The sequence below is a fragment of the Lagopus muta genome, chromosome 36, assembly GCF_023343835.1.
Source record: "Lagopus muta isolate bLagMut1 chromosome 36, bLagMut1 primary, whole genome shotgun sequence".
Classification (NCBI taxonomy): domain Eukaryota; kingdom Metazoa; phylum Chordata; class Aves; order Galliformes; family Phasianidae; genus Lagopus; species Lagopus muta.
The window spans coordinates 310,678-322,561 of record NC_064468.1 but is presented as its reverse complement, the minus strand read 5'-3'; the positions used below and the strand labels follow the sequence as shown (position 1 = coordinate 322,561).

The window sequence follows — 11,884 nt, the reverse complement described above, 5'->3', positions numbered from 1 at the left end:
CTCGCACGGCCCTGTGTGCACACTCCATCCGTGTGCACACAACCGTGTGCAAAACCACACAGCCTTGTGCAAAGACCTCGATGCACAGCCCCGTGTTCGCGCACACACACACCCGTGTGCAAACCCACCCCTTTGCACAGCAACACGCATGAAGACACGAGCGCAGCTGCAGCCCTGCACACAGCCGTGCGCACACACACACACGTGCAAAAGTGACATTCACGTGCAAACACCCTGCACACACCCTCGTGCAATGCACACTGATATGCAGCATCACCTCTAAGATGATCGGAGGGCTGGAGCACCTCTGCTATGAGGAAAGGCTGAGGGAGCTGGGCTTGTTTAGCTTGGAGCAGACAAGGCTCCAGGGAGACCTCATGGTGGCCTTGCAGTGCTTGAAGGAAGTGTATAAACAGGAGGGGCAACGGCTGTCTGTGAGGGAGGAGAGACCCCATAGGAACACAGAGAGACCCAATAGGGACACACGGACAACCCATAGGGACCCCATAGAGTTCCCATAGGGACACCTAGGGACAAATAGGGACCCCAAAGGTACACATAGGGACACATGGAGCCCCAAAGAGACGCATAGATACCCCATAGGGAACCCATAGGGACCCCATAGGGACGCTGTAGGGACAGAGAGAGACCCTATAGGGACACATAGGGACAAATAGGGACCCCATAGGGTCCCCAGGGGGACACATCGTGCCCCATAGAGATGCATAAAGACCCCTTAGATACCCCATAGGGACCCCATAGGGACACAGAGAGACCTCATAGGGAGCCAGCCGATAGAGATACATGGAGACACATAGGGACAAAGAGAGACCCCATAGAGACCCAATAGGGACCCATAGGGACACACAGTGACACATAGGGATCCCAGAGGGACAAAGGGACAAACCTTAGGGGTCCCATAGAGTCCCCATAGGGACCCCATAGGGACCCCAAGGGACACATAGGGACACAGACAGACCCCATAGCATAGGGACCCCATAGGAAAATACAGGGACCCACAGGAGGACCCCATAGGGAAACATGGGGACCCCATAGGGACACAGAGAGACCCCATAGGGACCCCATAGGGACACATCGAGCCCCATAGAGACACATAAAGAACCCATAGAGACCCCATAGGGACCCCAGAGAGACCCCATAGGGTTCCTGTAGGGACACAGAGAGACCCCATAGTGACAAACAGACAACCCACAGGGACCCCATAGAGATCCGATAGGGACCCACAGGGACCCATAGGGACACAGGGAGCCCCATAGAGATGCATAAAGACCCCCGAGATCCCCCATCGGGACCCCAGAGGAGAAGCAGAGCTGCAGAGCAGGAGCAGAGCTGCGTTCCCAGGGCACTCTGTGCTCACGGAGGCAGCAGAGCTCCTGCAGGTCACCCCGTGCTCTTCTTCGCCCGCTCTTCTTCGTCGGCTCTTCTTCGTCTCCCTGCTGCTCAGCTGCGCTGCGCCTCATGGTGAGGCCTGTCCTGTCGGACGTTCTCCCGTTCCATTGGACTCGCGGCTGCCAATTCTCATGACGCTGCATGGCGACGTGTTACCTGGCGTTCTGAGCAATCCCTTGGCTTCTCCTCAGGCCGTTGCCGCTGCTTTTCATTCTGTTGGGGTCCCCTTTTTCCAGAGGCGCGGATTCTGCGACGTCCCTCCGCCCCGCAGGTCGCAGAACCGGGCCGAAGCAGCCCTCAAAGCGCTGACCTGGGGAACCCTTAGGAGGCCCGAAGCCTCCTGGCAGCCAGCTGGGCCAGGCCGGAAGCCGGCGGGCCGCTCAGGGCAGCGCAGCCAGGCGAAAGGCGGTGGCTGGCCGGCCCGTGTAGCTCTGCTCTTCTGGAGCCCTCCGGGCCGGCCGGGGGACTGTGGCAGGCAAGAGCCGGCTGGCCTGGGTAGCCCGGACAGGCCAGCAGCCACCCGTCCAGGCTAGGAGCCGGCTGCCCGCTCAGGAAGGCAGTGCGAGGCCCAGGCCGCCCTGCCGGAGCAGATCCCGCCTGGCTGCCGTGCCCGAAGCGGCAGCCTGGTTGTCTGCCTATGGGGTCTCTATGGGTGTCTTTCCCTATGGGGGCTCTCTGTGTCCCTGTGTGTCCCTGTGGGGTCTCCATATGATTTCTCTGTGTCCCTACTGGGTCCCTATGTGTCCCTTTGATGTCTCTATGTATCCCTATGGGGTCCCTATGGGGTCCCTGTCTGTCCCTATGCTGTCCCTGTGGGGTCTCTCTGTGTCCCTGTTGGGTCTCTATGTCTCCCTCTTTGTCCCTAGGGGGTCTCTGTGGGGTCCCATGTCTGCCCACAGGCTCTGATGGACGCTCTGATGCCCTCCCGCAATGCTTTCTCCCTCCACCGGCGCAAACAGACGCAGTGACGCCATCGCAGGCAGTGTGGGGATGTTGAAAGGATGTTTATTGATGGTTCTGCCCCTCGACATTTTGCTCCAGGTCTCCTCGGTTGGTCTGCAGAAGGGAAGGCTGCGGGGGTGACGGCGTCGCAGCCTTCCATCCCGAAAGGGAGCCTGCGGACGGGAGGGGAGTCGGCTCTGATGGCGTGGCTGATGGTCAGCCAAGGGAAGTGGTGCCGAGTGGAAGATGGGATGTCGGGTCGGATCGCTGTGCGCAGAGCTGCGGGAACCGAACGCCCAGAGAGGCTGCGGGTGCCCCGTCCCTGGAGGCCGGGTCGGACGGAGCCCTGGGCAGCCCGCTTGCGTCGGAGATGCGCTGCGGCTGGGATTCACGCCTCTGTTCTGCGGCCTCTGCACTGGGCGCACCATGCCTGCATCAGCATGGCCAGCGTGGGGCACCTCCTGTGGGGGGGGGCCTCGCTCTGCGCAGCCTGACTCTCGGGAGCCTCCGTTTCTTCCCGTATGGGCGGCAGCGATCCAGAGCGGCGGACGGGAGGCTCCTCGGGCAGCCTGGGCTCCGCACGAGGCGCTGATGCTGCCGCCCGCTCCAGCGCTTCCTGCGCCGCCCTCTTCTTCATCACCCTCTGCCTGAGGAGCCACACCGAGTCACACGTCAGCGGGAGCCTGGATGCTCTGCCGTGCGGCTCTGTGAACGCAGCCCTGGAGGCAGATCTTCGGGAACCTCCTTGGAACGCTGCTGTCCTCAAGGTGATCTGAGAGGGCGAGTGCTTGGCCACCGGCAGGATTCGCGCCGCACCCGCACGATGGGCTTTTCCTGCTTCCAGTTCCTCGGGGAATCTCACGTGTTTGCCTCCCGGTGCTCGGCGCAGCTCTTCCTGGCTCCACGTTTCTGCCTCCCCCTGCGGCTGGCAGCTCACCGGCTGCTCCTGGGCTTCGGGCAGCGGCCGGATCGGTGGCAGCAGACTGGAAGGACAGAGCGGGAGGGGGCCGCGTGAGTGGCCGATGGCTTTGGGCCGCACGCCGCCAGCCTGAGCCGGGAGCCTGGGCCGCAACATAGCCCTGCCCACAGGCTGCTCGCCGGCTGCCCTGCGGCTCCCGAGACGCGCAGAGGGGCGGCCCTGTGAGCCGGGGGGTCCCGGTCCTCATCCCCACCAACAGGGACCCTTTGGGGCTGGGGAATGGGCTCTCGTCGGGTCGCCCCTGTGCGCACGGCAGCCCGGAGCCTCCAGCCTCACCTGGCCTTGGAGCTCTTCTTCAGCAGCAAGCTCCTGATCCGCCGGAGCCGTTCTCCATCCATGCTGTCCGAGCTCAGCCGCTTGATGAAGGTCGGCCGGGCAGCAAATCTCACTGCAATGGGGAAGGGGAGGCGTCGGCTTTGGGAAAGAGGAGCCGGGGGGCGACGACGAGGTGGCGGGGTGACTTTTGGGGGCCGGATCCTTCCGTCGGGGGAGGGCAGGGCCTGAGATCCGCCCGGGCCAAGCCGGGGCAGGGGGCACGGCACAGCCAGCACCTTCGTTTGGGAGAGGCCGGCAGTCACTGATGGGAAGGGGCCGGGGGCCGATGGCTTCGGGGCCGTGCTGAGCTGGCGGGAAGCTGTGCCGCCATCAGAGCCCTGGGCTGATGGTCAGCGGGGCGTTTCCCAGCTCCGCTTGGCTGCCCGTGCCGCGGGAAGGAGCCGGTGGCTGCTTTACCTGTCTTGCCCTGGTCGCGAGGTGGGAGAGGTGGCAAAGCGTCGTCTTGCTTTGTTTTCTCCCGACCAGAGAGGCTCGCTGAGGCCTTGCGGCGCGTTGTGGGCGGTGCTTTGGGCACCAACTCCATGTGACACCTGCGCGAGAGGAGAAGACGGAGCGGTGTGACGCAGCGCTCCAGCGCTCCTTGCTGCTCTCTGGCCGTCTGCTCCCAGGCATGTTGTCACGCTGCGTGCAGCACGCTGCTTTCTAAAGCCTCGAGCAGGGTTCATCGGGACGGGGGCAGGGGAAATAGCTTCCAAGGGCAGGAGGGAAGGTTTGGGTCGGACGTAAGGAAGGAGCGCTGGACAGAAGGGCGGCGAGGCACCGCAGCATCTTGCCCAGAGAGCTGGTGGACACCCAGACGGGCAGTCGAGGCCTGCTGGACCAGGCTCAGAGCAACCTCCTCTGGGGTCCCTGTTCCCCGCAGGGGGGTGGGCAAAGTGTCCTTCGGGGTTCCGTCCAGCCCAGCTCAGTCTGCGATCCCACGACACACGCTCACGGGCAGGACGGGCACGGACACGAGGAACAAGTGCTGCGCAACGAGAGCTGAGCGGCCGCACCAGGCAGCAGCCACCGCCACCAACGCACTCACATGGGAAAGACGACGAGGCAGCCGGAGAGCGCCAGGGAGGCCACCGGTGCCGCCGGGGACACCACCGCGTTCAGCAGCCAGGGGGCCTGCGGGGGAGAAACAGGGAGGAGGTGGGACGTCCTGGTCACGGCTGAGGCGCCGGGGACGCGGGGAGCCCGAGGCAGGGAGAACCGGCAGCAGCTCGGCACTCGCACGGCCCGAGCGGCCGGCAGCTCCTGGTGGGCCGCATGCGGGCACCGCGAGGTCGCGGCTCCGCCTGGGCCGCGCAGAAACGGCGGCTCACCTTGAGAGCAGCTCTGCTGAGCTCCTCTTTCCCAGACAGCTGCTCCAGGAAGCTGTAGTAGAATCTCATGTGGAACGTCAGCCCGTCTATGAGCAGCACGCCGATGTCCTTCAGCACGACGGCCACGTTCTGCCCGTCCCGCAGGCAGCCGGAGAGCATGGACACGGTGCTCTGGATGCCGGTCTTCACGCTCTCCCAGCTCACGGCGGCGCCTGCGGCCGCTCTGCTGTATCTCAGCGGCTCCAACTTCCTGTGCACTGAAAGATGTGAGGGACAGAATTGACGGCAGGGTTGGTTTCCCACAGGCGCTTCCCTAGAAGAGCTGCTGGTGGACCTCAGCCGGAACGGCCCCGCGTTTGGACAGGCTCCTCAGAGGGGGAGCTTTGCTGGTGGGCACAGAGGTGGTGGCCATCGGCCCCGTCCACGCAGCCGGAAGCAGCGGAATCCCCCCTCCTACCTGGCAGGGGCTCCCTGCGGGCCTTGAGGTGGTGCGTGGCCATGAGGTTGGCGGCCAGGTGGAACACGGGCCACCGCAGAGTCACGGTCCCGTCCTCGGTCCAGACGTCTTTGGAGACGGTGTCAAAGGAGCCGAAGGTGGGAATCCAGACCCCCTGTGGGCGGAAGAGAAAAGCAGGGCAGAAGGGTTACGGGCCGGCCAGGGGGAAGAGCCGCAGGGGCTCCGACGCAGGGACAGAGCTCAGGAGCCTCTGCCGCCGCTCAGAGGCACGAGCCGGGGCGTGGGAACGGCTTTGGGAAGGGCCGCACGGCGCTCTCCTGCCCCTCGCCCTCCCAGATGCGGCACAGCAGGCGGGGTGGAAGCGGCCTCGCGGGATCCAGAGGCTTCCAGAGAGTGGCATCGGCCCCGAGATCCGACAGCGCCCGGCACGAGGGATCGTGCGTCTGCAGGGAGCCCGTGGGACGCCCAGGAGAGAAGTGCGGGGGGAGTCTCCCGCTGCGTATGCAGGGGAAGCCTCAGAGGAAGCCCAGGCCGGACGGGGAGAGGAGGAACCGCCGGCCAACGCACCTTGTGTGCCACGAGCTGCTCCCGGACGTAGGCGGCCACCGCGTCCCAGACGGCGACTCGCACTGCAGGACAGAGGAAAAGCAGGTCACGCTCCGATCCGCCGCTGCCCGGCGCCCCTCCGGCTGCCAGGCGGGAGCGAGGCGGCAGAGCGATGCGCCGTCTCTGCACCAAGGGCGGCCGCAGCCCCGCTCCAAGCTGGCCGCAGCCCTGCACACCTTTGCTGTTCGTGTCCATGGGTCTGGAGGCGCGCCCCGCTGCGGGGCCGGCCTCGCTCCTCCTGTTCCGCCTCGTGCCGGCGGCTCGCTCCTCGTTCGCGCCAGCCATGCTGGAGCTCCTCCTGCAGACGCGTCTGCTCTCGGACAGATGCTCCTCCAGGATGCGGGACCCGCTGCCGCGCTCCGCCTTTATACCCCCCTGGGCGCCCGTGTCACAAACGTCGTCGCGGCGACGCCATGACGGCGCGGCTGGTGCTGGCCGCTGCCCATTGTGATGCTGGCGGTGGCAGCTGCTGCCCGGCCCGGCTGGGAGTGCCGGCCCCCCTCTGCCTGCTCTCCCTTCGTTCCTCTGCTCGCCATGCCATCGGCATCCTCAGCAGCCCTGTGCTCCAGACCCCTCACCACTTTCGTTGCCCTTCTCTGCACACTGGGGCCTCAACATCTTTCCTGCAGTCAGGGGCCCAAAACTGAACACAGCATTTGAGGTGCGGCCTCTACGGGTCCCCATGGCACCCTATGGATACTTATGGCACCCAAGGGTGGACTAGGGAGCCTCGTAGGTCCGCATGGCACCCTATAAATCCTAATGCATCCCTAAGGCACCCTACAGGTCCCCATAGCACTCTATGGATCCTAATGGGTCCCCCTGGTACCCTAAGGATCCTAATGGGTCCCTAAAGCACCCTACAGGTCCCCATGTCACCCTGTGGATCCCAAAGGGTCTCTAAAGCACCCTATGGGTTTCCCTGGCACCCTATGGATCCTAATGGTTCTCTAAAACACCCAATGGGTCCCCGTGGCACCCTATGGGTCCTAACAGGTTCCCCTGGCACCCTATGGATGCTAAAGGGTCCCTAAGACACCCTATGGATCCCTATGGGTCCCCATGGCACCCTAAGGGTCCTAATAGGTCTCTAAGTCACCCTACGGTCCCCATAGCACCCTACGGATTCTAATGGTCCATAAGGCACCCTGAGGATCCTAATGGGACCCTATGGCACCCTATGGATCCTAGTGGGTCCCCATGGCACCCCATGGATTCTAATGAGTCCCCATGGCACCCTATGAATCCTAGTGGGTCCCTAAGACACCCTATGGGTCACCATGGCACCATATTGATCCTAACCGGTTCCCCTGGAACCGTATGAATCCTAATGGGTCCCCATGGCACCCTATGAATCCTAATGGGTCCCTAAGGCACCCTATGGGTCCTAATGGGTCCCTGAGGCACACTACTGTCCCCATAGCACCCTATGGATCCTAATGGGTTTCTAAGACACCCTATAAGTCCTAATGGGTCCCTAAGGCACCCTACGGTCCCCATAGCACCCTACGGATCCTAATGGTTCATGAGGCACCCTGAGGATCCTAATGTGTCCCTAAGGCACCCTATGGATCCTAATGTGTCCCTAAGGTACCCTATGAATCGTAATAGGTCCCTAAGGCACTGAATGGGTCCCCATGGCACCCTATGGATCTTAATGGGTCCCTAAAGCACCCTAAGGGTCCCCATGACACCCTATGCATCCTAATGGGTCCCTAAGGCACTCTGTTGGTCTCTGTTGCACCCTATAAATCCTAACAGGTCCCTAAAGCACCCTAGGGGTGCTGAAGCACCCTAGGGATCCTAATGGTCCTGTGGGTCCCAGTGGGTCCCTAAGGCACCCTATGGATCCTAAAGGGTCCCCATGGCACCCTATGGAACCTAATGGGTCCCTAAAGCACCCTGTGTGTTCCTATGGCACCCTATGAATCCTAAGGGGTCCCTGAGGCACCCTACGAGTCCCCGTGGCACCCTATGGATCCTAATGGGTCCCTAAGGCATCCTACGGATCCCTAAGGCACCCTATGGATCCTAATGGGCCTCCATGGCACCCTATGGTATGCTAGTGGCTGCCTAAGGCACCCTATGTGTCCCCATGGCATCCTACGGATCCTAATGGGTTGCGAACGCCCCCTTCGGGTCCCCATGGCAGCCTACGGATGCTAATAGGTCCCCAAGGCATTCTATGGGTTCCTATGCACCCTAAGGATCCTAATAGGTTCCCTTGGCACCCCATGGATCCTAATGGCTCCCTAAGGCACCCTACAGGTCCCCATGGCACCCTATGGATCCTAATGGGACCCTAAAGCACCCTAAGGGTCCCCATTACACCCTATGGATCCTAGTGGTTCCCTAAGGCACCCTACATTTCCCTGTGGCACCCTATAAATCCAAACAATTCCCTAAGGCACCCTAGAGGTCCTAAGGCGCCTGATGGGTCCTAATGCTCCTAAGGCACCCTGAGGATCCTTATGGGACCTTATGGCACCCTGTGGATCATAGTGGGTCCCTAAGGCATCCAATGGATACTATTGGGTACCTAAGGCACCCTAGAGTCCCCGTGGCACCCTATGGATCCTAATGGGTCTCCATGGCAACCTATGGTATGCTAGTGGCTCCTTAAGGCACCCTATGGGTCCCCATGGCACCCTATGTATCCTAATGGGTTGCGAACGCCCCCTACGGGTCCCCATGTGTTGCAGTATGCGCCCGTTCTGCTCCCCGGGGAGACTGCAGCTTGGCCAGTTACTGAGGTGACACCACTGTGATGAGCAGCAAATGGCGTTTATTACACGTATTCACTAGCTTATATAGCCTAAGTGCTTCGTTTATGCCCCTAAGGGCACGAACCACCCATCTATCATAGAGCAGGGAGAGGGCCTAACGCGTCACACCCCGCGGGGGGGTCTCGCAGCCTCGCAGTTGCTGACAACATCTCCCCCCTCTCCATGCTCAAGAAAGTCTACTACAACTCAAGAGGACCCTAACCCGTACACCCCAAAATCCCCGCACTGCGCCTATACATGCCATTGTCCTCTCGGTTAAGCTTTGCCCCGTTACATCCCGATTCGCAAAATAATCCTACCCTAATAACTCTATAACCTATTAACCTAATGACAACCTCCTAACTTAATTATCCTAATGTCTTCAACCATACTTATATATGTAATATACCCATAAGTATGAAGCGTGTTAATATTAGACTTAGTGCAACTATAACCGAATATAGAATAGAGTTAAGCAGAGTTAAACATTCCCGTCGCTTTGATGGACCATCTCAGAAGCACTTCCCGTCAGTGGTGTTCTCCGTCCTTCTTTGCTCTCAGATGTGATGTCTCTCTCTTGTGTCGTGGTGAACAGTGATCAAGGTTTTCTGTCCATTATCTCTGACGCGTTTTAGCAGTTGGTACAAACCCTCATGTTGCAGAAGCTTCCTTACCAAAGCGAAATTCATTCCACTTGGAGTAGGTGATAGGTCTTGAATCACCGTGTAGGTAGCCTGCAAGAACTGATGTGATGTTACCGACACTTAACAATTAAAGCCTACGATACTGGTGAAGTTATAGACAAAGAGATTAGAGATTACTGATTAGAGTGATTGCTGATAGCTCTAGTGGCACTACCTATGCCCAATATATACCAACATTGTCTCAGGTTCCTGTTGGAACGTACTTCAAAAATAACAAACGTCTGTTCAATATCAAGGCAGACGTCTCAAGCCTTGAGAGCATTGCTCTCACAAACCCGCTGTATGGAATTGCTTGTTCTCCAGGCCTCAATCTGGCCACCTGTCCATGAAGGGAACCCATTCTAATGCCTACACTTAAAGCACGGGCCTTTATCCCTTTCTTCCCCGACCCGAGTAGCTGACATCACCGTGGTCTTAACCGCAGAACTAACCGAAGCGGCCATTCCCTGCATGGCGGCTGCTAGTCCCTCATAAGTTAATGGTGTGGCCCTCTGATGATCTAACACATACTTAATAAGCTCCCCTGGGGTAGTTAGAGTTCCCGGCGCTGCTCTGATGATTTGCTGGATGTCTGGCAACGATTTCTGCTTAAGACAATCCATTATGACTGGGGATTGGACCTCCCGTGGGAGATCAGATCCCTCCACTGCACGGATTCGCAAAGTCAGAAAATGACTCAGAGGGGCCCTGCTTGATGTCTGCCCACGGAAGCACAGGTTCCGCAACCTTAGCCAATTCTCGCAGGGCTTGAAGGGCCGCAGTTGTAACGGCTGCCAGCTCTCCTGCTCTAAGCAATGTTGCTTTGCCCTCCGGGGATCCCACCATTCCATCTGCCAGGCCCTGAAGACGTGCAAGATTAGTTCTATCGCCTCTGCGCTGGCCGTTGGCTGGATGGTGGGGGTCACGGGTGGCAGCAGCCACCACAGCTTGAAGTAGTCTATTCCATTCATCATACCACAGGGTGTATTGTACAGGCTCAAGAATAACATGCATAAGGTTCACCACATCGTGTGGCAAGAGACTAGAAGCCATGAGAGCTTCCACCGCTGCCATGGTAACAGGGGAATGCAGACCTTTGCTTTTAACTAAATCCGAGAGGCGAGTAATCGCTTTGGAATCCAAAGGAGTCCAAGCTGCACCCTCTGGTTTTACCACCACCGGGAGAGTAAGCGCGGTACCTGCCGGATCTGCAGCCCGTATGTCTTCTCTCACACGAGCCCAATCAGTGAGGGTAGGCGGGCCCCATGGAGCTGTCGATATGGGACCACGCCCCTCCTGAGCGGACCCCGGGGCCATCCCCGTCGGAACGCCCCCCCCACAGCAAAGCGGCGCGGGACAATCCACGCCCCTCGGGGGGTGGCCGCCGTAGCAAGCGGAATCGGGCAGTAGGTGAGTCCCGCCCCCGCTGCCGCATTCCACAGGTCGCACCACAACTCCTCCAGACATCTCTCCCTCTCCAAGGACCCTCTTATCAGCTGTGCCAGAAGTTATACCGCATTCCTCCGCAGGCCCCCCTCCCCCTTTATCTTTGAAGGGCTTAAGTGAAGGATATAAGCTGCAAGCCGGGTAAGGAGGTGGGTCCTCCTCTTTATGGTGTGATTGTTCCTGCTCCGCTTCGTTCTTCTTTATCCCCAGGCTCGTTGTTTCTGGTGGGGCCGAAGGAGTCAGCGCCATCTTGCCCTCCAGCGAACCTGTAGGGGAGACAAGACCCCCCCCGGCCCTAACCCCAGCAGATCCCTAGCACGGTCACCTGCAATCTTCTCCTCTTTCGCTTTCCTAAGAGCTGTCAAAATTAATCCCCACACTTTAAACTCCGCAACTTTTTGAGTGGACATTGCCCTCTGTGAGAGCACAGCAGTAAATGAATCCCAATTATCAGGATCATATAAGTCAGAAGGGGATGATAATAGCCCCTCCTTCTCCAGCAACGAGAGTGTCGCTGAAACCTCCTTCTTAGAAGGAACATTTTTCCCGCAATAAATTTTGCATGCATGAACAATCACCTTTATGACGGCTTCCATAACGCCTCTGGCCGAACGTATGTCTGGCCTTCTCCTGCCGTTTCCCCTAGTGCCAGAGGGATCCTGGCTCCTTTTCCCGAGCCTCCTGCCTGACAAGGAGTAATGCGCACTCCTCCCCGTCCCTGGGCTTCCACCACTCCGCGGATTTGAATTTACCGCTCTGCAGTGGGATCCTACAGAACAGCTGACTCACCCCCAGGTATCACGGCGGTCGGGGTCAACACTTGTTGCAGTAAACGCCCGTTCCGCTTCCCTGGGAGACCGTAGCTGGGCCAACTACTGAGGTGACACCAATGTGATGAGCAGCAAATGGCGTTTATTACACGTATACACTAGCTTATATAGCCTAAGTGC

The 11,884-nt window shown here is 59.7% G+C and overlaps 1 protein-coding gene across 1 annotated transcript; it reads right to left on the bottom strand.

The window, feature by feature from the left end:
- Positions 1-2,740: 2,740 nt before the first annotated feature.
- Positions 2,741-10,459, bottom strand: LOC125686363 (uncharacterized). Its single transcript, XM_048930266.1, has 9 exons — positions 10,332-10,459; positions 6,217-6,506; positions 6,002-6,063; positions 5,435-5,588; positions 4,978-5,234; positions 4,695-4,780; positions 4,064-4,197; positions 3,608-3,719; positions 2,741-3,335 (listed from the first exon to the last, which is right to left on the bottom strand). The coding sequence occupies exons 1-9, from the start codon at positions 10,457-10,459 to the stop codon at positions 2,741-2,743; spliced, it is 1,818 nt and encodes a 605-aa protein (XP_048786223.1).
- Positions 10,460-11,884: the final 1,425 nt, after the last annotated feature.